At 39.3% G+C, this 12177-nt stretch overlaps 6 protein-coding genes across 6 annotated transcripts; 3 read left to right on the top strand and 3 right to left on the bottom strand. All coding sequences in view use genetic code 12, as the record gives it.

The window, feature by feature from the left end:
- Positions 1-170: 170 nt before the first annotated feature.
- DEHA2D05522g (DEHA2D05522p) lies at positions 171-1829 on the bottom strand (the record flags this gene model as incomplete). Its single annotated transcript, XM_002770218.1, has 1 exon — positions 171-1829. The coding sequence occupies one exon, from the start codon at positions 1827-1829 to the stop codon at positions 171-173; it is 1659 nt and encodes a 552-aa protein (XP_002770264.1).
- Positions 1830-2631: 802 nt separating this feature from the next.
- On the top strand, positions 2632-3861 carry DEHA2D05500g (DEHA2D05500p; the record flags this gene model as incomplete). Its single annotated transcript, XM_458707.1, has 1 exon — positions 2632-3861. The coding sequence occupies one exon, from the start codon at positions 2632-2634 to the stop codon at positions 3859-3861; it is 1230 nt and encodes a 409-aa protein (XP_458707.2).
- Positions 3862-3960: 99 nt separating this feature from the next.
- DEHA2D05478g (DEHA2D05478p) lies at positions 3961-5250 on the bottom strand (the record flags this gene model as incomplete). The annotated part of the gene is made up of 1 exon (XM_458706.1): positions 3961-5250. One exon carries the CDS (start codon positions 5248-5250, stop codon positions 3961-3963), a length of 1290 nt encoding a protein of 429 aa, XP_458706.2.
- Positions 5251-5416: 166 nt separating this feature from the next.
- On the top strand, positions 5417-7933 carry DEHA2D05456g (DEHA2D05456p; the record flags this gene model as incomplete). Its single annotated transcript, XM_002770217.1, has 1 exon — positions 5417-7933. One exon carries the CDS (start codon positions 5417-5419, stop codon positions 7931-7933), a length of 2517 nt encoding a protein of 838 aa, XP_002770263.1.
- A 216-nt stretch (positions 7934-8149) lies between these two features.
- DEHA2D05434g (DEHA2D05434p) lies at positions 8150-10168 on the top strand (the record flags this gene model as incomplete). Its single annotated transcript, XM_458704.1, has 1 exon — positions 8150-10168. One exon carries the CDS (start codon positions 8150-8152, stop codon positions 10166-10168), a length of 2019 nt encoding a protein of 672 aa, XP_458704.2.
- Positions 10169-10448: 280 nt separating this feature from the next.
- Positions 10449-11926, bottom strand: DEHA2D05412g (DEHA2D05412p; the record flags this gene model as incomplete). The annotated part of the gene is made up of 2 exons (XM_458703.2): positions 10449-11566; positions 11917-11926. The coding sequence occupies 2 exons, from the start codon at positions 11924-11926 to the stop codon at positions 10449-10451; spliced, it is 1128 nt and encodes a 375-aa protein (XP_458703.2).
- Positions 11927-12177: the final 251 nt, after the last annotated feature.

The raw sequence follows: 12177 nt of genomic DNA, 5'->3' as shown, positions 1-12177 counted from the left end.
TTTATAAATTAGTTTAATATGTTTTAAGAGTGTTTGGTCTTTTGAAGTCAATAATTGTCGTTGATTTGAACAACGAAACGCGTTCGGAATCAAATAGACTATATACAGGACGTAAATATAGTATAAGAATGTTGTCTAAAATATATAACTCATTATTCACAGAGACCTATCTAAAGCTTTGAATCCTTGAATAAAGGAGAGACTAAAGGCTCATAGACCTTGCCAAATAACTTATCTTCAGGCACGTATCTCGAAATAGTTCTCGTATCAACGTAGTTTTCGTTCAAACGGTCAATTGTAGGGGTTCCTAATAATCTCATATTCATGATCATTTCGTCCTTCAAGATCTGGATCGCCTTTACGACACCGTCATCACCGTATGTAGACATGGCATAGAGGAAAGGTCTACCAATACCCACACCCTTGGCACCGAGACAAATGGCCTTTAAGATATCCGAGGCTCTACGAACCCCACCGTCGGTGTATACCTCCAATTTGTTGTGAAGGTTACGTTTTCTCAAGATAGGCATTAACTCTGCTAACAATTCGATAGGAGGTTTGGAGTATTCCAATTGTCTGCCACCGTGGTTCGATAAGACGATACCGTCGACACCGTGTTCCACGGCCAATAACGAGTCCTCGACTGTTTGTACACCCTTCAAGATGATTGGCATCTTTGTGATTGACCTGAACCACTTGATATCCTTCCAGTTGAGGCCTGTGTCAATGAAAGACGAAATTGCCCTTGCAGCCCCCTGGGACCGGTCGGCGTCGTCACCTTCACCTTGAACATGACTCAAGTCCTCCACATTTTTCAGTCTCATATCCTTTTCCCTTCTACCTAATTGTGGTGCATCTACCGTAATAAATAAGCCCTTAATACCTCGTTTCTCGGCATGTTGGACGATGCCCTTACAAATCTCCCGGTCAGAATTAACGTATAATTGAAGCCACTGAGTTTGCTTGTCAGTGGCCTCATCTACAATCTCATCAAATGAACACGATGCTAAGGTAGGGATCATCTGAATGACATCCTGTTTGGCAGCCGATCTGGTAAGGACCTTTTCCCCATCCTTGTGACCAAGTTTACCCAACGCAGTGGCCGTGATGTAGAATGGAACCGAAGTCTTTGTACCAAGCATCGTGGTTGAAAGATCGATGTTGGTAACATCCACCATAACTCTAGGCTTGAAGAGAATACGCTGGTATGATAAATGATTATCTCTAAGGGTGATTTCGTCGTCACTTCCCGACGAATAGTATCCCCAGGCCACTTTTTCCATCGTGTGTCTGGCAACAAACTCAAAGTCATTCAAATTATAGATCTGTCCAAGATCTGGCTTTCTCTTGACCATTTGACGTCTGTTTAACTCTTCTTCTGTAGGGGGTTCATCGTCATCATCATCGTATTCGTCCTCTTCTTCCGCTTCATCTTCTTGTTGAACCACTTGCAGTACGGGAATCGGTGCCTTGTCATCCTGTTCGTCGTATTCAACGTCAAACTCATCCACAACCTGCAGGTCACCTGAAGTTGTGGCCGGTGTTGGGGGTGGAGCTTTAGCTCCACCCGCAGCCTTCGTCTGCTTCTTCGGAGGTGGCTTGCTCACCTCTCCCAAGTGGTGTTTAGGCGCCAAATACTTCGTCAAAGTGTCTGGCGGATGAATTGGGTCAAACGCCTTCGTAGCATTCTTACCAGCGTACTTCAAGATTACAGCAGACCCCCCAGGATGCTCGTCAACAAAATCACTAACATCGTACACCTTATTATGGATAATAACCCAGCAATCTTCCTTAGTATTGTGCTTCTGAACCTCTTCGTAGTCAATCATTTCTAGCGTCTTAACAGTCTCTAGTGCTTATTATTGCTTGTTTACTAAGGTGTTTCCGTCTTCTGGAAATTCCATTTCCCCAAGATTTGCAGGGAATTCAGGTTCCGTACTGCATACACCCAAATCTCATTGTTACAGGAAATTCCCTGGATTAATTCAGCTAATGAGAGGCCAAAGATTTATAATGGGGGAGTATTATACACGAGCAATAAGTTATACGCTGGCGTTATATCCCTGAGTTGTATATTATATAAACAGTAAGTTGTACGTCAAGAGTGATAGAACTGTATGATTATTTCTTGTAGTCAATTGTATTGAGAGTCTTGAATTCGTGGATGCGAATTATTGGATAAAGGGTGCGTAGAGATTATGGGGTAACGCTGTAGACGAGGATGTGAATACGTAGAAGATAGAAGACTAACTATAGAAGAGATGATATATGAAATTATAGAAGAGACGATATACAATATATCTATAGAACGATAACGACGCTACACGAAATATCTATAGAACGATGTGATAGAACACAACTCCGTACAATAATACGGACCTAAATAGCATGAAAGATGACACATGGAGCGGCATAAAACCGAGAAAACGAGACATTGTCGCAATATATTCGATGAGGGTCAAATGTCGTATTGCGATATTTTTGGATTTCACACGACCGGACGTAAAGACCTAATTATGGCCAAAAATTCATTATTAAGTCCTAATGGCCAAGAATAAGCTGTTTATTGAGGTGCTAGTTCAGATAATCACAAAAAAACACAACATATTGCAGTGACAAAGACTTTGGACGATGGTTCTTATTAACGGAGTCAAGTACGCTTGCGAGCGTTGCATAAGAGGACATAGGGTCACGACATGTACTCATACTGATCAGCCGTTGACAATGATCAAGCCGAAGGGAAGGCCTGCTACACAATGCCAGCATTGTCGGGATCAGAGAAAGAATAAGAACTTGCATATAGTGTGTACTTGTGGGAAGAAGGGGAAGTCTCCAGGGATGCATCTTGCACTGTGTCAATGCCATAAGAATTCGCATTGCACCTGCTCAAGTAACGCATCGAAGAAGAGTGACACCAAGAAGAAGCTACAGAAAAGCATGTCAGAGTTGAGCATACGGAAGGAGCCCGAGACCGCGGGAGGGCTGGTAGTATTCAACGACCGTCCTGGTGGAAGTAGTATAGATGCGGAAAGGCCGTTTGAGATGGGAAATGGGTTGTTTGACATGTTTTCTCCATCATCTGATAGCTATTCGGCGGCGCTGATACCTGGTACAAGCAGTGCTCTTAATAGCAGTGTTCGTGCTCCTACTCCTAGATTAATAACGAAGTCGAGGTCGGTAGACTCGCAGTTCCCAGGCGATTCGTCTATAGACACCAGCATTACCGCAGACACGAACCCGAATACGACTATTAACGAAAATATCAATAGATTGCCTCCTAACTCTGATATGGTGGATAACATGTTTCCTTTATTCCCCTTGGTCGGTAACTCTAGCTTCAGCAATAGTAAGGACCAGCCTTTGTCGCCCATACCTGACCATGTCAGGGCCAAACTCAACCAGTCTCTGAATTTATCAGGATCACTGGTTAATGATAAAAACGATAATATCAATGCCGCTTTGTCTCATTACCAGCCAATACGACCTAAGAGGCCAGAAAGTTCTCTTTCAATTACGTCGAATTCCTCAACTGCCAGCAGACCGAACCCCGACATGGAAAATTTTAATTATCTGAATATTCCAACATCATCAGCAAATCCGCCAAATAGTTTCAACTTCTCTCCTGATGGAGCCAACCAGAATAATGATTTGACGTCCAATAGTTTGTTTGACAGCCAGTATGAACTGTTTATAAATTCATTAGGTCAAGAAGAAAGAAGGGATATACCCCAAACTAATCCGGAGTTTGATAAAAAGAGTAACCAGAATCAGAATCAGCTGAACTTGGATCTCGAACTTCATCCAATGTTTACGGAGCTAATGCTACCAATGAAATATAACAATTCCAAACGTGACGAATAAGAGCCTACACACAGACTTGCGTCTTTGCTTTATATGTATTACCATTTATGACACCATGCGTATTACTATTATCTAACATACTCTGTAAAATAAAAATTATCATTTATCGATTTTCAAATTTTCTAACCTGTTTATATTCGAGTTCATTGTAAGTAAGCCTTCAGTTTTCTTGTTATCAGATAGTTGTTTGATTTGCTGCTTCTTGCTGGTGGGGACAACCGGATTATAAATCGAATTTGAATTTTCGTCCCTTAAATATAATGATAATCTTTCATCATGAACTTCCAATATGGACTTTTGGTCATTTTGCTGCAAAATACTTAACCGAACCAAATACTCCAATAACGACAATGACGTATTTTTAGCTTCTTCAACAAAATCTTTTGAATCATGGAATTCACCTGCATCATCGTCTTCTTCTTCGTCGTCGTCGTCACTGTCATCAAATTCGCCCGATTTTACTTCGCCTAATGCGATCCATTCCTCATTATCTTGTTGATCGATTAATTTTAATATTAAGACTGGGGAACTTCTGCTTTCTAACCTAAGCAATTTTCCTGATGCACTAAAGAATAACCTTCTCAATTGTTTTATACTATACTTTCTCACTTGTCCGTCTGTATCTTCATGGTACCTTCCATCATTGAAGTCTTCTTCAAACTCTAAGCTATATGAGTATTCATTTTCTTTATCAAAACTTCTCATAATACGTCCCAGACATCTAGCAAATTCCTCTTTCCAAGATATACTAGACAATTCACTAGCTTGCTCATTTTTCTCAATATATTTTAGCCTACTAGGGTTGTAAAAAATCGAATACAAGACTAAATCAAATCTTGGCCCCACTTGCATAGTCTCCTGTTTGAATTCGCTATTCGATTTGTTTATGAAATCCGATGCCTGTAATAATCTTCCGGGTGAAATATGATCAGGCAAATTACCGTTTAAATTAACCCCACAAGTGTTTAGTGATAAATTCAATAAGGGAATGGCTTCGTCGATTTTTTCCAACAAATCTTTCATATAGACATTTACCTTCATTATGGACTCCTTTTCATTCAAATTCGTTAAATCATTTGTGATCTTAACCAATGTCTCATCGAACACATCAAATTCTTTAGTCAATTCATCAATATAAATACTAGTAGCTTCCAATGATGTATTACCTCTAGCACTTGCTAGCTTTATTAAATCAATAGATATAGACAATATATCTATTTTTGTTTGGATCTTATTCTTAATTATGGTGATTTTCCTCTTTTCATTTTCCGGTATCTTATCTAAGAACTTGCTTACCCTTTTAATAGCAAATCCGGATGCCAAAGAAATACCAGACCTAATTGCAAATGTAACTGCCTGGCTACCCGCTTTAGCTAATATCTCTTCCATTCTATTCTGTCTATTTGATTAAACAGTGTTGAATCTTTTCCTTATCATTGCTCATCTATTGAATACATATTTAATTTTCTTTAGTGTGCAGCGCGTTGTTTATGTTTTACTTTTGATCTTAGTAATAAAGTTCTTTTAATAAAATAGTGATTTGAGATACTATATAATGGGTAGAAAGCTATTGACGGAGTATACTACGCCACTAGGATCAGGGGCAGGTGTTCCAAAAGAAAAGCGACCTGCAATGATCACAGATGGTGCAGTAAGGTTAACCAGACCTTTCAGAGTGCCATTTGCTAACAGAGGGCAAACGATAGGGGCAGGAAGTTCCAACACAACCAAGAGATTGCCTTTACGGAATGTAAGAAATAAAGTAACTAATTACTCCGATATGGATAATATGAATGGGGATGAGGATATTGGAGTCGATGAGGATGGGAATGTGATTCGAGGTATCAAGAGATTTGGAGCGTTATTACCAAGACTGATGTTGAAAGGAGACGGATTGAATAGTAACGAAAATAAGTTTCGGAAATCCTTTACCATTCCTTTCTCGAAGAACAACGAAAAAATGGCTCAGTTTGACAATAAGGGACCGCCACCGCCCTTAGGGACCAGACGAAAGACGATTCTTCCACCAAGGGCTTTGCATGACCCTACCAGCGAGTTTGCTATCGTTCTATACGATCCTACGGTTGATATAATACCTATTATTGAAGAGACAAAGGAAAATGACAAAGAGAAGGAACTAGAAGAAAACAAAGAAAATATAGAAGAAAGGCCAGCTAAAAGACAAAGAACCCATAAGTCATTAGCAGAAATATTGGGCATTTGTAAAAATCCTGAAGATTCGTTGGCTAAATATCCCGATGTTCCTGTTGTTATTGATCCAAGATTAGCAAAGATTTTAAGACCCCATCAAATCGCTGGGGTCAAGTTCTTATACCGTTGTACTTCTGGTCTAATTGATCCGAGAGCAAAAGGCTGTATAATGGCAGACGAAATGGGGTTGGGTAAGACATTGCAATGTTTGGCATTAATGTGGACTTTATTGAAACAGAGTCCTCGGGGGAAAAGGACTATTGAAAAATGTATAATTGTTTGTCCATCATCATTAGTTAGAAACTGGGCAAATGAAATAATAAAGTGGTTGGGTGAAGGTGTTTTAACTCCATTGGCTGTTGATGGTAAGTCTACAAAATCGTCAGACTTAGGACAGGCGTTGCAGCAATGGTCGGTCGCTACTGGAAGAAATATCGTAAGACCAGTATTGATTATTTCATACGAAACATTGAGAAGAAATGTTGATAAACTAGCAGGTACGGAAGTAGGGCTTATGTTAGCAGACGAAGGTCATAGATTGAAAAATGGAGATTCGTTAACATTTACAGCATTGAATTCGTTAAGATGCGAGAGAAGAGTTATATTGTCAGGAACACCAATTCAGAATGATTTATCTGAATACTTTTCTTTATTAAACTTTGCCAATCCAGGATACTTGGGAACTAGAAATGATTTCCGTAAAAATTTTGAAAGTGCTATCTTGAGAGGAAGAGATGCTGATGCCACCGACAAAGAGAAAGAGGTAAGTGATAAAAAATTAACAGAATTATCGCAAATGGTTTCTAAATTTATTATTAGAAGAACAAATGATATTCTTTCCAAATACTTGCCCGTTAAATATGAGTATGTTGTATTTGTTGGATTATCGCCGATGCAAAAGAAGCTATATGAATATTTCGTGACATCGCCTGAAATTAAAAAATTATTAAAGGGGGTTGGATCACAACCTTTAAAGGCCATTGGTATGTTGAAAAAGCTATGCAATCATCCTGATTTATTGAATTTACCTGATGATTTAGATGGCTGCGACAGTTTAATACCCGAAGATTACGTCCCTGCCATTGGAAATGGTAATAGATCTAGAGAAATCCAAACCTGGTTCAGTGGAAAGTTTATGTTATTAGAGAGATTCTTACACAAGATAAGGACTGAAACCAATGATAAAATTGTATTAATCTCAAATTATACCCAAACATTAGACTTGATTGAAAAAATGTGCAGATATAAGAAGTACGCGAATGTAAGATTAGATGGCACTATGAACATTAATAAGAGACAAAAGTTAGTGGATAGATTTAATGATCCCGAAGGATCAGAGTTTATCTTCCTACTTTCATCTAAGGCCGGTGGATGTGGGATTAATTTGATTGGGGCCAACAGATTGATCTTGATCGACCCCGATTGGAATCCGGCCTCCGATCAGCAGGCATTGGCAAGAGTGTGGAGAGATGGCCAAAAGAAAGACTGTTTCATCTACAGATTCATTTCTACGGGTACCATCGAGGAAAAGATTTTCCAGAGACAATCAATGAAGTTATCATTGTCGAGTTGCGTAGTGGACGAGAAGGAAGATGTCGAACGGTTATTCAGTGCTGATAATTTAAAACAATTATTTGAATTTCAACCAAATACTCCGTGTGACACCCATGACACATATAGCTGTAAAAGGTGTCGTCCTGATACTGGACAGTTTATTAAATCTCCTGCTATGCTTTATGGAGATTCTACTACATGGAACCATCTAAACCACGATGCATTAAACGAAAATGAAGATATTTTATTGCGGAATGAAAGTGAATTCAACGATGTGTCATTTGCCTTCCAATACGTCTCCCATTGATCCTCCATTTGCCATTTTACAGTATTATGCTTGGAGTTATAAGCTGAAATTTCAAGAATTTTCGGACTACAATGCGCATGTGACCCCACATTTTCACGCAGCCAATAATAATAGCAAATTAATAATGAGCTTATATAGGTTCTTAGACTATTATACTTTAATACTACCCTATAAATATATAATATATATATATAAAATACAATTAGTTAAAATAACATGTCTAACATTCCAGAAAATCCAGTAATTATTGTTGGTGGTGGTCTTGCAGGTTTATCAGCAGGTCACCAAGCATACTTAAGAGGTGCCAATATTATTTTGCTTGACAAGCAGGGGTTTTTGAGTGGTAATAGTGGTAAAGCAACCTCTGGGATCAATGGATCATTAACGAGAACACAAGTTAATTTATCAATTAAGGATTCTGTTGAACAATTCTATGAGGACACTTTAAAGACTGCCAAAGATAGGGCTAACCCCGATTTGATCAAGGTTTTGACTTATAATTCGGCAGATGCTGTACATTGGTTGCAAGAAGTATTTGGCTTGGACTTATCTGTGGTATCGAGGTTAGGGGGACACTCACAGCCTAGAACTCATAGAGGAAAGGATGCAAAGTTTCCAGGAATGGCAATCACCTATAAGCTTTTGGAGAAATTAGAGAACTTGTCTGAAAGTGAACCACACAGAGTCATGATTATGAAAAAAAGTCAAGTTATCGATTTGATCAAACTGGATGACGACGAATTCAAGATTGTTGGTGTTAAATATAAGGACTTAACTGACAAGCTGAAACATGAGTTATTGGGGCCAGTTATTATGGCTACCGGTGGTTATGCAGCAGATTTCACTAAGAATTCCTTATTGAGAAAATATAGACCAGACATCATTGATTTACCATCTACCAATGGTAACCATGCTACAGGTGATGGTCAAAAGATTATTATGAAAAACAAGGGTGTTGGTATCGATATGGATAAAGTCCAGGTGCACCCAACTGGGTTGATCGATTTAAACGATAAGGACGTCATAAGTGGTAAGACTACACCAAGATTCTTGTTCTTGGGGGCAGAAGCTTTAAGAGGTGAAGGTGGTATTATCTTAAATAATAAGGGTGAAAGATTTGTGGATGAATTAGGAACAAGAGATTATGTGAGTGGTGAGATGGAAAAGCAAATCAAGGCAGGTAACGGTCCATTAAGATTAGTCTTGAGTACCAAGAGTGAAAAGAATTTGCTGTTCCATATCAAACATTATACCCAAAGAAATCTTATGAAAACTATCAGTGGTGATGAATTGATCAAAGAAATTGGATGCAATAAAGAGACAGTAGACAAGCAATTCGAGAAGTATAATAAAGCTGCTTCTGGTGAAACTGAGGATGAATTTGGAAAGCAATACTTTCCAAACACTCCATTTGAATTCACCACTGACAGTAAATACCATGTGTCATTTATCACAAGAGTATTACATTTTACTATGGGAGGAGTTAAGATCAACGGTAAGACTGAAGTATTGTATGATGATAATGAACCATTCAACGGATTATACGCATGCGGTGAAGTTGCTGGTGGTGTCCACGGGCATAATAGATTGGGAGGTTCATCTTTGTTAGCTTGTGTTGTTTACGGTAGAGTTGCAGCCGATCAAGCTTCTGGCTATCTCTTACAAAAATTGGGTGCAGCTAGCAATGATGCTAGTCGTGCCGCTGGTAATGCCGCTCAGGAGAGTAGTGGAAGTGGACCAGTTAGTAGGTTACAGCAAGTCAATTTCCATATTGATCCAAATCATCCTCAACGGATTACAATTGACTGGCTGGATAGTAAACAGGACCAGGAATCTAGCGCTGAACAGCTGTTGCAGAAACACAATCAACAGCAACAACCACAGCAACAACCACAGCAACAACCACAGCAACAACAAGAGCAACAACAAGAGCAATCGAAAGAAAAGAAGGATAATGCTGGACCATTCGAAATTCCTTCAAAAGAATTCACAACAGAAGAAGTTGCTAAGCACAACAAGAAAGAAGACTGTTGGTGCATTGTAAAAAATGTTGTATTAGATTTGACCCCATTTTTAAAAGATCATCCAGGTGGTGAACAATCCATTTTGAACTTTGCAGGTAAAGACGCTACTGAAAGTTTCGATATGCTTCACGAAGACAATGTTATTGTTAGATATGCCAAGAGCTGTGTTTTAGGTAGACTTAAGGGTAAAACACCAGAGCTTGACATTTAGAAATACAAGACTTATATATATATACATATATTAACGTATAATATACATATATAGACAGATTTACATATGAATAACAAGAATACATAAATGTTTTTAAAAGAAATATATAAAACAAAATTCTAAATAAAGACAATCAAAAGTACTCATCCAAACGATCTTTTTGTTTTAATTAGGTACAAAAAAAATTCACGAAGAATTTCTTTAAAGCAGGTAAATTAACAAAAAAAAAATGACCAGGTGAATTTGATCCCGCATCTAATAGACAATGAACCTAATTCGATTAGAAACACTTATGATGAACAATTGAAGGTCCAGATTCATCATATTCTTGTTTTGAGATCCACATTTGTTGGAAAGTGGATAACGAAGCCAAGATAGAACCACCGATCCAGACAGAGTACTTTCTTTCTGGAGGAGCGATGATCTTGACCTTCATAGAGGAAGGAGCCAAGGCGGTAATTTCCTTTTGCATTCTTTCAGCAATACCTGGGAACATGGTGGTACCACCAGACATAACAATGTTACCGTATAATTCCTTTCTGACATCGACATCACACTTCATAATCGAGTTGTAAGTGGTTTGGTCAATACCAGCGGCTTCTAAACCTAAGTCAGAAGGACGGAACAAAGCTTCGGAAGCTCTAAATCTTTCGTTACCGATAGTAATAACTTGGCCATCAGGTAATTCGTAAGACTTTTCGATGGCGGAGGATTGAGATGAAGTTTGCATTTCTTGTTCAAAGTCCAAGGCAACGTAACATAATTTTTCTTTGATATCACGGACAATTTCTCTTTCAGCGGTGGTGGAGAAAGTGTAACCTCTTTCGGACAAGATCTTCATCAAATAGTCGGTCAAGTCTCTACCAGCCAAGTCAATTCTTAAGATACCGTGTGGTAAGGAGAAACCGGCGTAAATTGGAACAACGTGAGTAACACCATCACCCGAATCTAAAACGATACCGGTGGTTCTACCAGACGAGTATAAAGATAAGACGGCTTGGATAGAAACGTAGAAGGCTGGTACGTTGAAGGTTTCAAACATGATTTGGGTCATCTTTTCACGGTTAGATTTAGGGTTCATTGGGGCTTCGGTCAACAAAACTGGGTGTTCTTCTGGGGCAACTCTCAATTCGTTGTAGAAGGTGTGATGCCAGATCTTTTCCATATCGTCCCAGTTGGTGACAATACCGTGTTCGATAGGGTATCTCAAGGTCAAGATACCTCTCTTGGATTGGGCTTCATCCCCAACATAAGAGTCCTTTTGTCCCATACCGACCATGATACCTTGGTGTCTTGGTCTCCCAACAATCGATGGGAAAACAGCACGAGGAGCGTCGTCACCGGCGAAACCGGCTTTACACATACCTGAACCGTTATCAATAACTAAAGCAGCAACTTCTTCTGTTAGGTGTTAGTACTGGTCTCTGTCTGCTATATTGTCGCTAGCTTGGCGCTAGCCGCTGCGGATCCCAACTCACGGATCACGCCCGACGGATCATCATCGACGGATCGACGACGTGGCAACATCATCATTCCTCCCGGCGCTCCAAAAACGTCTGTCTGTCTCTCCAGCGTCTGTCTACATTTCCACACCCTCTGGGCGCTTACCGCCCACTCTCGACGTTCAGGAGCCCCTTGAGCAACCGTGATCCATTAACGCCGCTCATATCTCGATACTCGTCCACGATCGAATCAATCAATTGAATCATCGCAGACTTTGCAATCGACTCATATAGATTCATACATACCACCGTCCATTATAATTTGTAATTAATATTAATATATATCCTAATTAAACAAGATATGAAATAAACAGAGTGTTAAATTTCAGCTACTTTTTTTGAAAGGGGTGAGGATACTTGGTGAAAATGAAAATTGGTCGAATCCATTTTGCAGTTACCCGGAACACGCGATTGTCGTCAGTCGTAATGGATCGTCTATGTCGTAAGGATGGTGTAGTGGTTGGACTGTACGTTTACTGGTCTACTGATTTAGTCGTTTATTGTCTA

Source organism: Debaryomyces hansenii (genome assembly GCF_000006445.2).
Source record: "Debaryomyces hansenii CBS767 chromosome A complete sequence".
In the NCBI taxonomy this organism is placed as follows: domain Eukaryota; kingdom Fungi; phylum Ascomycota; class Pichiomycetes; order Serinales; family Debaryomycetaceae; genus Debaryomyces; species Debaryomyces hansenii.
The sequence above is the reverse complement of the archived record's forward strand: the minus strand, read 5'-3'. Positions and strand labels throughout refer to the sequence as shown.